This window comes from Leptodactylus fuscus, chromosome 6 (genome assembly GCF_031893055.1).
Source record: "Leptodactylus fuscus isolate aLepFus1 chromosome 6, aLepFus1.hap2, whole genome shotgun sequence".
NCBI lineage: Eukaryota > Metazoa > Chordata > Amphibia > Anura > Leptodactylidae > Leptodactylus > Leptodactylus fuscus.
The window spans coordinates 121,395,147-121,410,254 of NC_134270.1; the positions used below are offsets into that span (position 1 = coordinate 121,395,147).

Consider the following 15,108-nt stretch of genomic DNA (forward strand, 5'->3'; position numbering starts at 1 on the left):
ATTGTGTTTCAAGAGGAAATAGGATTTAGAGAAGGAAACTGGGAAGCCTCAAAAGAGGATTGGTGAAGAAAACATTGGTAAAAATAACATCTTTTGTGTTTTTATGTCATGCTTGCACAATGATGATGCCACAAAGTGAAATTCATGCATCAAATGCAGTTTATTAACAGTGTATATCATGACTACACACCATCGCATCTTGCGTCTGAACTCCTGTGGAACAAAACAGTGGTCTAGCAATTTATATAGTGAGCCAAGGAAAGATTCTGTAATGAAACCAATGCCTACCTATAGCTAATATATCATTTGCTCCTATATAACCCCAGCGCACACATTATTTGACCCTATGCATAATTTATTGTACAACCAGAAATGAATAGGAAAATCTATATATTTACTCTCCTACTCTCTGTGCAATGCTACTTCAGAAAATAAAGGAGAAGAAGAGAATGTATTCCCCTAACCAGGTAAATATATATCACGACTCAATGTGTTAAAGGAGCAAATTCTACCTTAGCTAAATCTTACATAGAAACCAACAGACAAAAAAACAAACTGACCAGAGGTTAATGCTAAAGAGGACCTTTCGCCACCTCCACCATCTCCAGTTCTTGGCATCTGTTAACAGGCTCCGCTCTACTCATTCCGGCACAGTTGGAATTTTTTTCCTCTCCCTCCCACTATTCCTGAGATTGCTCAGGAACGGAGGGGTCAAGAAAATGAATTCCAACTGTTCTGGAATCAATGGAGAAGCACCCATTTAAATTATACTAAGGGCTGGACTTAGAAGAGTTGGCGAGAGGTCCTATTTAAGCCAGCGGGGTAGCCATCTTGTTGCCTTAAAACATACTAACACCACTGAGGGTACAGCCTCATTCAGATGACCATGGCCATAAAGCTCATCCTTGAATCTAATAAACCTAGATAAGAATGCTGTCAGTTTGGGTCACTTAGGTCTGTGGTCAGGCCAGGTCTAGTGACCATACTACATCCACCTGAATGAGGTCTTACCAAAAATCCTAGCGGCAGGGGATGACCGAGCCAATAAAATGACTGAATCCACTGCAACTCCTACCTGAAATAGAATGTGGTTTGTTGCTTGAGATGACCCCCTGAGTATCTGTAACTGATGCTGTAACCCATTCCTTGCCATACCACAGGAACAACCATATGGTGGTGTATATAAGTAACAACCGCTCAGCAGTTCAGACCTTTCTTTGCCGTACATGCCTGCAATGTTGGCAGTGAAAGGGTTAGATTTCCCTTTAAGTAAAGTTGCAGTCCATTTTGTTCCTAGAACCACTGACGGGCTTGGAAAGTCATTCATTGCTCCATTTTCATGTATTTCCTCTCCTAACATGTTGAAATAAAGACTTGAATTTCCCAATAAATAACGCTGAAGTATCTTTTCTTAGAACTCTACATTGTCTTATTCCTCTGTTATTCCTCCTGGAATGTACAACTACAGTAACAGCTAGAGGTGACCATTTCCTTAGTCAACAAGGCATGCCCCAATAGTCTTCTATAGTCTGCACTGATCACATGGTGTTAGTGTATAGGGACACGCCACTTTGGTAAAATGCGTGGTAACGCCCAGCTGTCACTTTATCCATAGGTCTACAATAGCAATGACAGAGGTGTGGCACAATGAAGTGTTCCAAGACGAGATGTTCCAGGATTGGAGAATGCAATCATTTATTAATACAGACATGTTATGAGAGCTGACAGGACCAACGTAAGTCAGGGCTGCACAACAACATTTTAGTTGCTCAGATCAGACCTTTACCTATGGTCATGCCTGACTTAATTTCCCATAGGGAATCACTGAGCTTGTTCTGCAGTCATCCCACAATTTTATTGTGACTCAAACGTCATCAATGTCACCTTCCCCCCTCATGAACCCTCAGCCAAACAGTCAATTCATCTTTATAAGTCATAATGCAGAAGTCTATAATGGAGCAAATATTCAAGCAGCAGTAACCAATATTCCCAATGTGACATTGGATTCTCTCACTATAAAGGTGGTTTCAGGGCCCCTTCACACGGCGTAAGCGCTCGGCTCATTCCGAGCCGTACACGCGAGCGCTTCTAAACACTTCCCATTCACTTCAATGGGAGCGCTCGTAAAGCCGGCTTTATGCACGCTCCCGTTGAAGTGAATGGGAAATGTTTAGAAGCGCTCGCGTGTACGGCTTGGAATGAGCCGAGCGCTTACGCCGTGTGAAGGGGCCCCTAGACAACATTTTTTTGGGAAAAAAAAAAAAAAAGCTCTAGTTTTTCTGGCACTTTTCCGTAAGTGGATTCAAAGGGAAGGGAATACAAAGTTCTTTTTCTTCCGGTTGGATCCACTTCTTGTTATAGCTCAAAAATGGTAACATTTTCCTGTAAAACTCTGTGTGAAAACACACTAAAACCTCACATTCCATTTGTTCTACTTTTACCGTGATGCAATGGAGACCAGAGATGTTAAAGGGTTTGTCTGGTGAAATAATTTTACTTTCCTTCCTCAGTTTCTTCGTGCTGGACCCAGGGTCACATGATTAGAACCGACCCTGCCCCCTGAATCACTCCAGGCCAGCCCTCCTCTCCTGTATGTACAGGTAATTCCTTGTGCTATGGGGGTTGGCTTTACTACCATCTGCCACCCCCTATAGTACAGATAACTACCTGTGCAGACAGGAGAGAGGGCAGTGCAACCCAAGCGACGGTTGCTGGTTCCGATTATGTGACCAGGGATTGGAACCAGTCTGAACCCTCCAGGTCCACGATGAAGAAACTGCCAAAGGGAAGTAAATTTAACTCCCCAAACAACCTCCCTAACCTTAGAGGATGAACCAGCAACCATGAGAATACAGTCCATTACAACAAAACGGAATCTAAAGCTTTTACGTAGTTGTCAAGTGCATTGATATTGGGGACAACTACTGGGACTTGACTTGGACCCAATAACCCTTTCTAATTGGCAACTGTTGACTATGATAAATGTTCTAAAAAGCTCCTGGGGTAAGGAAAAACACCTCTCAAGTTAACATAGTGGTCACCAAGGATGACAACATAGACTGCAACTTTAGCTATTGTAAAAAAAACACTAAAGAAAAAAAAACAAAAAACAAAAGCAACAACGCATTTCTATCCATGAAGACTGCACAGGTACAGTACAAAAATATACTAAAACGACAAACAGGAAAAACAAAGAAGTCCAACCATGATGAAAGAACGAGAAGCCCCTCTCTTGTTCCGCTACCTTCAAGATGGGGCAGCACCAACTGAAGAAAACTTCTTACAGGTGTATAGGCACTTCAGAGGACATCTCCATGTATGTGTTGCTCCAGTGCCATTCACGACGGGGCAGGGGTTTCTTGAGGAGGTGACCAAGGAACAAGCTTAGACTTAAGAAGACTTTCAAACAGAGCTATTTTATGTCAGGTCCAATGTTTCAGTCTCTGATTTCAAGTCTCCTTCTAAACTTACAGTCCAACATCTCTGCTTTCAGCTCCCTCTCAAAACATATAGCTGCTGCACCCATTCTTGTACAGCAAACCAAAGTCTTCTTCTGCCTGGTCCTCCAGGCTTATCCATGCTTTAAGCATCATCCACCTGATCTTAGCACACAATGGTGGGTCCAAGTCTCAAATTAGGTGGTTTGTAGGCACCAGGTTCCACCTACATACCTTTAAGGGCTCAAAGGTCAATGCTTGATCCTTCATGGTCACATGACGAATACAGTGCTGCTCAAAATGAACATATCAAGGCTTGAGGTCTAGGGTATGATCTTTGGTATAGTACGACATGACCCATTTTCAGAGGGATTGCTATCAAGGGTGGCTGTGAAATCTATCCTGGTGCTTGACAGACACTTAAAAGTGAAGAGAACCTAATAATAAGCCTTGGAGTCCCTTTTAAAAAGGAATATTCCCATCGCCTGGAAGAACAAAACTCAAAAAGCTTCAGATATGCATTAAAGCAGGCCAGTGGATATATCATTGGCTCTACGAATTACAACTAGGTTTGTACTAATCCACATCTGAAGGTTCTTCACAGGACACGACCATAGTGACGTGTCCCCAATGATATAGATCTGAAAAAGCTCAAACTAATAGCCATTTCAATGGGAAGATCATAAAACTTGGGTGTACTTAGGGCCTATGAAATGACATCTATGTGTTCAGAACATTAGAGAGCATGAGGTCCATTGCCCATCCCTCTAATGAACATACAAAATACATGTGACAGATGCTATCCATGTTCTTAGCTAGTTGTGAGAAAAAGCAAGTGGTTAAGACTTTACCATGGTAGGTTTTCAGCTTACACTTATCCTGGTTTAAGTGGAGCAATAACTAATCTTGGATTGTAGATAGGTACTTTGTGGTCCACAAAATCAGCCTGGGTATGGTCCACCGCATATTCTATGGTACTCCTAAATTCGGACTTAGGTGCTAAAAGTTAAGAGCAAGAATTTGTTTGGCTGTGATTTTGTAAGAACTTCACAGACTTTGAAATTTTTCCTGGTTCCTCTTTTGGAAAAAATTCTTCCCAAATTCATAAGAGCTGATCATTATAGCGCATGCCGGGGCAACCTTGATGACTCTTGGCATGAACCCTATGGAAGGAAAGATTAAAGAACATCTTATGAGAAAGAAATGAGAAGAAATAAAAGTGGTTCATTGGATTGATGTAGGTCACCTGCAAACAGTCCACGGGTTCCAGATTCTGCCTTTATGGTGCGCATGGCCCGCCAAGTGGAAGATCTCTGTCGCTTTGATGGTCCTATGCAAGTTATGAGAGGTAATATTAAAGTTTAACAAGAATAAATTGGGATGAATACTACTATAAGAAGGGACTAGGCTCGGGTTAAACTTCCGCCCCTTAGGTTATTAAATGACAGTCACATTTCGCTAGTTACTTTACCATCTCTTACCTATTTCTAAGTCTCCAAGTTCAATCTGTCTGTGAGTTTTCACTACATCAAATGGCAGAGTGAGGATGGCTGCCACCTATGACAAGAGAAGACAATGTAATAGTGGACAGGAAAATTGCAGTACGGTAAGAACTGCACAGAATAACACATAGGTCATACATATAAACCTCACATGCTTAATGTGTAGCCCAAGCAAAAAAAGAAAAACTTCCCATAAATGAGTAATACAAGTCAATAGAAGAAATGTTGGAATATATCTTATATCTCTTAAATGAGGACACTAGTCACCTTAAAGGGGCTGTCCAGGCTAAAGTTAAAAAATTTAATTAGGCTGGGTGAGGTTGGAAAAAAAAACCCTACTCACCTGTCCCCAGTGCGGTCTGGCCCTGCAGCTCTGTTGGTTTCTTCCAGCAGAAGTCCCCGCTGTCTGGTCCTACTGCTCAGCTGTCTTCTGCTTTTGCGGAAGTCCATGCCGGCTGTGATGTCGCCAGGTCCCATCCTTAGACCGCTGCTTGGCCGTAGCAGTCACGTGCCCACTAAGGCCCATCGGTGGAAGGGAGTGGGACGTCACAGCAGGCATGAACTTCCGCAGAAGACAGCCGAGTAACAGAAGTGGACATACTGGAAGGACAGAGCACCAGGGACAGGCATGATGGGTTTTTTTTTCTCACCTCCCCGGGTCTAATTAAAAATATATTTATTTTTTTTTAGACGCGGACAACCCCTTTCACTACTGACTAACAGAATCTGCATTCAGCCTCACAGACAGATCAAGTCTCACTTAAAGGGGTTTTCTGGGCTAAAATTATTAACTACCTAACTTTAAGACCGGTCATAAATATCAGACTGTGAGGGTCCAATGCCCAGGGACCGCCACCTATCATCTGTTCTCTGCAACTGATGCAAATGGAACAGGAAGCAGGTGTCTCAGTTTTCTGTGTAGCGGCTGAACGTCAATGCAACTAAGCTTAGGAGAGGTTGGTAATATTTTTAGCCTGCAAAGCACCATTAGGCTGAGGCCCCACAATGCAAAAACACAGCTTTTTTTTGTTGCAGATTTGGCTGTGGGTTTTTTGAGCTAAAGCCAAGAATGACTTCAATAGGAATGGGAAATATAAATAGGAAGTTCTTACACTTTTCTTTTCTTCACAATCCACTCCTGGCTTTGGCACAAAAAAAAAAAAATGCAGCAAATTCAGTAGCAAAAAACAAAACAAAAAAAAACAAACTGTGTTTCTGCATCTTGGGGCTTCAGTCTTAAAGGGATTTTCCGGGACTTACTTATTGACGACCTATCTTTAGATTAGGTCATCCGTATGTGATCAGTGGGGTCTAACAACTTGGACCCTCACAATTAGCTGGATGAAGAGCCTGTAGTATTTGATGAGCACAGCCTGGAATGTAACACAACGGGGGAAGGTAATTAAATCTTAGGGGGAGTTCACACGGAGTTACGTGCCGCGAGATTTGGCACGTGTACGCCGCGTGACCCTTTGCGTGCCGTACACGCTCCCATTCATTTCAATGGGAGCGGGGATCGTATGTGCCGCGCTAGATTGCGGCCGTGAATAAATGCACGGCCGCAAACTAGCGCGGCGCATACGATCCCCGCTCCCATTGAAATGAACGGGAGCGTGTACGGCACGCAAAGCGTCACGCGGCGTACACGTGCCAAATCTCGCGGCACGTAACTCTGTGTGAACTCCCCTTACTTTGCTTATCTACACCCTAGCTTGGTTGCTCTAAGTGAACCCCCTTCGAGATTAGAAGATGAAGCTTTTAACACTTCTTGGCTTTACATGTGTGTCTAATTGTGAATGTGCTGGAGATGATCCCTGTGGGGTTTGCATCCTTCTCTTCTCAGAGGAAATCTAGAATCTACCCAAATTGTCGCCCAACCAAAGGACCATGCAGATGTATGAAGAAATAGCCCTGGATGTAAACCTGAATGGCAGCTAAAGCTGAGGCCAGGACCGTAAAGGATACAGAAAGAAGATGCCCTGCCCAGTGAGATCAAGAGGAACCCTGGAAGAACTGCTGTAGCCTGGCTAAGTATAGCACTTCAATTGATACAGAGAAGGATCCCTATAAAAGAGAGAAGCTGAGACTGCGGCCAGCCCTTCTGAAGGATACTATGTGATATGTAAATATAGCCTGGAAAGTCATTCATCTATCTTAGTCTCAGGATTATGCTTCTTCACAGAAATCTTGCCCTACTGGACTACACTTCACTGTATGGACTGGCCTGCTACCAGTTCTATCATGGGTCGCACAATACAATTGTAGGGGTTGTCCTGCCATGACTTACTCTGGTGATTCATGAGACAGAGATTGCTTGAGGAAAAGGAGAGATAGAGATAAGACTAAACAAACAATTATACAGCCCTACAGTGACTTGAAAGTTGTTTAATAACCAGAGGTACACTTTAATTTGGCAAGTAGCATAATAGTCAGGCCATATGTGTGGGAATGATAATACACATCACTGACAGGAACAAAAAAAAGAGAATAATAACTTACAGCTCCAGATAAGGCCCCTGATGTGAAGCTGATCAGAAACTGGCCCTCTGATGTCCCCCAAGTGTCATTGAGCTTCTTCTTCACAAGCTCATAATTAAACCAATACAGGGCTACGGAGAAAAGAATATACTTTATATGTACATATGGATAAATATGGGGAGATATAAGCAGAGGTTATAATAGGTGGATATATAGGGAGAGGATATATGGGGTAATAGGAGGAGATATAGGGAGAGGTTATATGGAGTAATAGGAGGAGATATAGGGAGAGGGTATATGGAGTAATAGGAAGAGATATAGGGAGAGGTTATATGGAGTAATAGAGGGAGATATAGGGAGAGGATATATGGGGTAATAGGAGGAGATATAGGGAGAGGTTATATGGAGTAATAGGAGGAGATATAGGGAGAGATTATATGGAATAATAGGAGGAGATATAGGGAGAGGATATATGGGGTAATAGGAGGAGATATAGGGAGAGGTTATATGGAGTAATAGGACGATATATAGGGAGAGGGTATATGGAGTAATATGAGGAGATATAGGGAGAGGTTATATGGTGTAATAGGAGGATATATAGGGAGAGGTTATATGGTGTAATAGGAGGAGATATAGGGACAGGTTATATGGAGTAATAGGAGGAGATATAGGGAGAGGATATATGGAGTAATAGGAGGAGATATAGAGGTTATATGGAGTAATAGGATGAGATATAGGGAGAGGTTATATGGAGTAATAGGAGGAGATATAGGGAGGGGTTATATGGAGTAATAGGATGAGATATAGGGAGAGGTTATATGGAGTAATAGGAGGAGATATAGGGAGAGGTTATATGGAGTAATAGGAGGAGATATAGGGAGATGTTATATGGAGTAATAGGAGGAGATATAGGGAGAGGTTATATGGTGTAATAGGAGGATATATAGGGAGAGGTTATATGGAGTAATAGGAGAAGATATAGGCAGAGGTTATATGGAGTAATAGGAGGAGATATAGGGAGATGTTATATGGAGTAATAGGAGGAGATATAGGGAGAGGATATATGGAGTAATAGCAGGAGATATAGGGAGAGGTTATATGGAGTAATAGGAGGGGATATAGGGAGAGGGTATATGGAGTAATAGGAGGAGATATAGGGAGAGGTTATATGGAGTAATAGGAGGGGATATAGGGAGAGGTTATATGGAGTAATAGGAGGAGATATAGGGAGAGGTTATATGGAGTAATAGGAGGAAATATAAAGAAAGGTTACATGGAGTGATAGGGTTTGTTTGTTTTTCTGTAGGTTACCTGAAAATGGGACATCTCTCAGCACTGTAGGTCCCCATCCCTTCCAAAGTGACAGCCATCCACCCTGAGACACAGCAGATCGCAGACAGGCTCCTAGCTCAATGTACGAAAGCTGTCGAGATTGCAGTTTTGTGCGGATCAGCTCCAAAGGACTGATGACTGTCACTGCACCCACTAGAACAGATGATACAAAGTTATCACATGAAATATCAAGATTAAAAAACAAACAAAACAAATCTAAAGTAAGGTAACTTACAGCGAGCAAGTGCTCCAGCAATAAGAGGGATGTGACTGCCGCTGTATCCCATGTTGTAACAGAGAAAATCCCTTAGCTGATCGTAACAGGTGAAGTAAATAATGGTTGCAGGCACAGCCATCACCCTGTAGAGGGAGACAGAGAGAGTGTCACCTGGGGATATATTACCTGCAAGATATGACTGCAGAAAAACACTGTACATATGGTCCACAGGGACAAAGTGTCTTTTCCTGTTGCCAGCAGAAATAATGCAAGTCATATAACATGGCACATACTCAGATCTGAGATACAAAGTGTTTATACACAATGCACTGTTTATCATGACACTTTTATTACTCAAGAGACTAATGGCAATAAGGAGTCTTAATTGATATTTATTATCTATACTTATACAATTAAATACATTGTACTTGGAGAAAGTACTTTGCTCACAAGAACGTTTATTTTCACAAATGATTTACAATGTCAATCAATATTATAAGTGAAGCCAATGGAAAAATCCTATAGGAGATAACTTACAGACCTCTGTACATCGTACATTCCTGCTATTCCATAATGGTTTAGTTCTAGGCTTTTAGTTTAAGTACAGATTCATGTGCAACAAAGGAATACACAAGGCAAAACTGAAAAACTGGCCCACATTTACTCTTGTTGGTACGACCAGACACTGACAATAATTTTAAACATCTAGTTTAAGCTAAATTTTTTATGACTTTCTATCCATGTGGGTAAGCTTTTTTGGAAAAAGGACACGTGGATTAAATGCTCCCAAATTGCATTGTAAAATTCGGACTCGAATTCGGATTATAATGGGCATGGATGCAGATGGAGGGGGCTCACTCTGGATTTGTCACTCTAATACCCTTAATGTTCATTACTCACATACTATGACAGGTGACAGCTACAGACGATCATATCAGTTGCCTGAACGCCCCCTGAAGGTACACTGGATTTATCATGCTGCATCAGCTACTGTGATAAATCTGGTTCATTTTCAGATTACCTATCTGAAGGTACATTGATTAACTATTAGTAAATCTGGGCCACTGTGTTATGCCTAGTACAGGCCTGATAGGGCAGAATATGACACAGGGATCCTCTACTTGATGATGATGATGATGATCAAACTACCTGTCAGACTGTACACTACACATAAAACAGTGTATAGGTCTGACCCAAAGTAAACCTTGTACTTACAATGTAGGTGGGAGGCCACTCCATAGTGATGTTAAACCCTCATAACGGGTTATCTTCACAAAAGCGTCCTGAAAAGAAAAAAAAATTATATAAATATTAACTATATATTAATTATATATCAATGATATAGACCAGAACTGAGACTAGTTGATGGAAAGTACAGATAAGAGGCGACTTCAGTGACAATGGATTTTTCTTGCCTCTCCTGCTGTTTGGGATTCAATAGAAATGAAGAGCTCAACGGAAAAATGGCCTAAGTCCAAAAATCAATATTGTGAGAAAAATGAAGTTTAAAGTTTTAGCCTAAAGCAAACGGGCATTATTGTGGAATATATCTATCCAATGTAATCAGCTAATGAACACCGTTAATCCTAATCATAAATTGTATTATTTATTAAAAAAATTGCAGCTTCATGTATAAATATTATTTATTTAATATTATTAATTAATTACTACTATTATTAAACAATGAAGAATAATAATTACCTGCCTCCCTTTTCGGCGCTAAATATGTGCAAAAGTCGATTTAGAGCCTTTTAAACAATAAGACAAAGTTTTTACACTAATATAAACAACAGACCGGAAGTCACGATTTCAATGAAAAAATGACCAACGAGAGTGAAGTAAGTAAGTTTGTATTGGACTTAGGCCATTATTCCATTGAATGTAAATTCTTCTGCATTGAAATATATGGACTTAGGTCATTAATCCTAGGTACCTTGTAAACCCAATGCATAGAACGAGGTACAAAGAAGCTTTCTAGGTAATAATTTGAAATATGACAAAATGTGGACTTAGGCCATTTTTCCGTTGAGCTCTTCAAATGAATACAACTAGCAGTTTAGGACATAACTGTATAATGGTTAATACCTGGTTCACATCTGCGTTTGGTAATCCAGTTGGGGGTCTGCATGGAGACCCCCCGAACGGAATACCGAACACATTGACAAGAGGTGAGCAGACCGCAAACGTAGAGGTGAACCAGGCATAAGATATGAGATCTGATGGAGCCGTATAGCCAGCTATAGATAGGGTCATCATGAACAATTTACAGTATCGTTCACAGTATAGTTTAGTTTCAATACAATAGCCATACCCTATTTTGACACCTACCAGTGTGCCATGGAAGTGGGTTGGTGCTCGATACCAGGTACTACAAGCTGTAGCATGCTGGCACACAAATAGATGATCCATTAGACCATTACAGTACAGGAAACAGCGCCCTGAGTGGATTACAAAAAGGATCTGGGTAAGACACGTGGAGAATAACAGAACAATGCATGCTATACTGACGGAACACAATGTGTTAGTAAATGGGCTAAAGCTTTTAAGCAGTTTTAGTGCACATGGCAAAGATGAGCAGAGCCATAAGCAGGCACATGAGAAGGGTAACCCCATCATGACTAGTTAGGGGTTGTACACCATAAGTAAATATGACTGTTACATTTCAGTCCCCAAATACTGAGATGACAGGGACAGTACATATGAAATAGCAGATTTACATGTATCTCAGGCATACAGGGGGGCTAATGTAAACTCATCCAAAAGCAAAATAGGAGCACATCAAACATCTACCATCCCATAACTATGACTTAGGGAATACACTGAGGCCAACAACATGCAGAACACAAATTCTCAAAGTAAACGTCCAAAGAGCAACTGAAAAAAAACCCACGAAAATTTACCCAGAGCTACAGGGTCAAGCTTTGTGTACTCACATGTGGGGTGGCGCAAGGGGGGTGCCCGGGGAAGAGACTTTACAGACATTACTGCAACACAAGAGGAACATATGAGGAATCAGAACACAACTGTATATGTGATTTGTATTCCGTGGCTACAAATACATACAGACATACATAGTGCTCACAAGGAGTGCAGTAATAGCTGTGACAAGGGCAGGAGGAAGCTCAGGAAGTCTCATGACAATGCAGAACAGCTCAACGTGTTAATATAACATATACGTATGTTATGTAGCTATGTTATTGGCAGGGCAGCCGCATATTAGTAGTGAAGGTAAAGCAAGTAGTGAAAAGGTAATGCAAGACATGTGAGCAAAACTTGGATCCAACTAACTTGTAGTGCTCCTTTAAAGGGAACCTGTCAGGTATATATCCCACGGGTATACAGCGCCATTATAATCTTACCCTTCCCTGCAGTAAAAAACAAACCTTTATACTTGCAGAAGTACAGGTATAGGGAATGTATAAAGGTTTTTTTTCTTTAAATACTGTGGAAGATATAATGGAAGCGCTGTCCCATAGACTTGTATGGGGTAGTGCTGCAATACCTAAAGCCACCGCTACACATTGTATGGCAAGTAAGAAGCGTGGCCCCCAGTATGTAAACATTACTAGGAGCCGTGCTGCCGATCTGCAGGGATCCAGGGTGTTGGATCCTTGCTGATCTACTATTGATGACCTATCAGAAGATAGAAACTTGTCTGACCATGCTGAACTGACATCTGTGCAAAGTCCGCTTGCAAAGGATCTTAAAGGCATTTTCTGGGAGTTATGCATTAATGATCTATCTTTAGGTCATCAATATCTTATCAGTGGGGTCTAATACATCACGTGCCATGTTTGCAGATCAGTCCTATTCCAAAGTAAAAATGGGGTTGAGCTGCCTCCCTTTTTCACAATCAGTGGGGGGTTCCAGTTTTTGGACCACCTCTCCACTTCAAACATTTATCAGCTGTAGATTGGAGCTAACTGTTATTACTGGGAAGATTCTTTTTTCCTATTTATGGAAAACTGGAAGATTCCTGCAATGCTTGTATTGAGACTATGGTATCCCTTGTAGCCCTAGTGAGGTCGGCACAGAATCCCTGATGTCTCAGTCTGAGAGACCTTCAACAAGTGACAGTTATGACATCAGACAGCCCCTTTAATTATTCAATCATAAAAACTGGGGTGTTTTGTACCCCAATTTGAACAAAGTTGGTGGTTGAAAATGCACTTCCCTGTTCAGTGGTAGCCAAAAGTACACTGATCCCCACCTATGTGGATAGGGGGTAACTTTTTGTGACTGAAGCACCTCTATAAGGACACATACTATCTTGTGGTCACTTCCTATTGTATCTATTGCTTTGTATTATGCCCAGTCCCTGCCTTGAGTGACTGCAGAAAATGTATAAAGAGGATTATTCCATTAGAAAGCATTAGAAGCACATGTAGCATTAGTATACAACTATTCATGGCAGGTTAGTAAGAGCAAAGTCAAATCAGAACATGGAGGGGACACTACCTTTAGAGAATGGTTTCTTCTGTGTCTGCAGCCGGATCTTCACAACATCAAGGGGTGTCACTACAAGATGACAAAGTATATGAGTTGGGGCAATCACAAGTCACCACCATCCATGACCACTATTACATCACAGGTGGACTATACCAAAAAGTGAGGTGAGAAGAGCGCCAGTTCCTGAGGCCATGATTTGCTGCAGTGGGGTGATCCCACATCGGAGGATGTTGGCGTCCTCCACTGCCATCCCTGCCATGATTTAGACTTCAGGGGGAACCTAGAAGAAATTTTTAAAAAGTAAATGAATATGTAAAGAAAAAAAAAAGGAGAGAAAGCAGAAGAAATAAATTACATTCTCCTGTACCCAGAACCTTCAATGCCGCTTCCCCGCCTCTCCCTTATCTGTTCACACCCTGGGGCAGGCGTGACCACCATTACACTGCACTGATAACGGAGCTGAACTGGCAATCTATTCTCTAGTACTTACACCCCAGTAATACTGGCTCCACTTACCTGGTGCCTGATGGGAGGCTCACAGTCTCCCCCTGCTGGAGGATAAACGATAAGCAGCATCTTCACAGTGACTGTAGGGAACACATGTTCATTGATGCATGTTAATCGTTGTATAAACACCTTACATAAAGACATACATGCGTAGGCGTGCCGCCATTAATCCGCTTTTCTGAGCATGTTACATGGGACTGGTTAGATAATCACATAATTTACTGTATATATGTAATAGGTTACAAAAATTGTAATTTTACATAAACCACACGGCCACACAGTGCGTAACCACATGGAATATGCTATATATATTATACATCTGCGAATATACTAAACATATACATACACACATATATATATATATATATATATATATATATATATATATATATATATACAACCAAATATTGTACTTTGCTTAACTACATTCTATGTTCCTGAAATATATACCAATGATAACAATATACAAAACTCAATGACTCAACCTGTCTTGTGTGGAACTATAACTCCCAGCATGCCCTGACAGCTGTCAGTCAATGCTGGGAGACTAGCTTTACCCCAGCTACAGGCCCCCAGATATACAGCTCACATGTACAGCTCACATATACAGCACAGACACCGCTCCTGCTATAGACAGGATGTTGACAGGACACATGTGGACAGCGGCGATCATACATGATCTCACCTTAAACTTCTACACACGCGTCTGTGATGACAGCACACCATAGACACACACATGATCCACTAAGGTCTCACCTGCGGCCCCTTCCACGTTGGGGTCCCAGATCCCAGCATCTTAGGAGCCACATCCCGCAATCCACCAGCTCCCTACTGGGCCAAACCGGTTTCTGAGCACAACAACATGTCACTCAGACTAAGCCGCGCCCATCTGGGCGGAGCAATGGAGCTACTAATACGCAGCAGGCAGGAGAGCGTGTCAATCAAGTATAAGCCACGCCCACTCCTCGCCGAGGCCTTCCCAGCATGCACCGAGAGAGGAGAAGCGACTGGAGGCCACAGGGAGACGACGTCACCTTTCACCTAGTTCTCAGTGACTGCACATAGAGTCATGGGCAGAGCCGGGCATGTCTGCAAATGGAGAGATGAGGAGAACAAATGAGGTCACTATCCCCATTACTGGAACAGCATGAAGGGACACACTTATAGCACTACTATGTACATTACA

General features: G+C 41.9%; 1 protein-coding gene across 2 annotated transcripts; it reads right to left on the reverse strand.

Annotated features, from left to right (window-relative positions):
* Window positions 1-2,235: 2,235 nt before the first annotated feature.
* SLC25A39 (solute carrier family 25 member 39) lies at window positions 2,236-14,784 on the reverse strand. Of its 2 annotated transcripts, XM_075277172.1 has the most exons (13): window positions 14,679-14,784; window positions 13,932-14,002; window positions 13,569-13,695; window positions 13,425-13,484; window positions 11,900-11,950; window positions 11,295-11,404; window positions 10,182-10,249; window positions 8,985-9,109; window positions 8,729-8,902; window positions 7,439-7,548; window positions 4,919-4,994; window positions 4,684-4,767; window positions 2,236-4,600 (listed from the first exon to the last, which is right to left on the reverse strand). In XM_075277172.1, the coding sequence occupies exons 3-13, from the start codon at window positions 13,672-13,674 to the stop codon at window positions 4,485-4,487; spliced, it is 1,080 nt and encodes a 359-aa protein (XP_075133273.1). In that variant the 5' UTR covers window positions 13,675-13,695; window positions 13,932-14,002; window positions 14,679-14,784; the 3' UTR covers window positions 2,236-4,484. The 2 variants fall into 2 exon arrangements, with proteins under 2 accessions (XP_075133273.1, XP_075133274.1); XM_075277173.1 differs by lacking the exon at window positions 11,900-11,950.
* Between the last annotated feature and the right edge of the window lie 324 nt (window positions 14,785-15,108).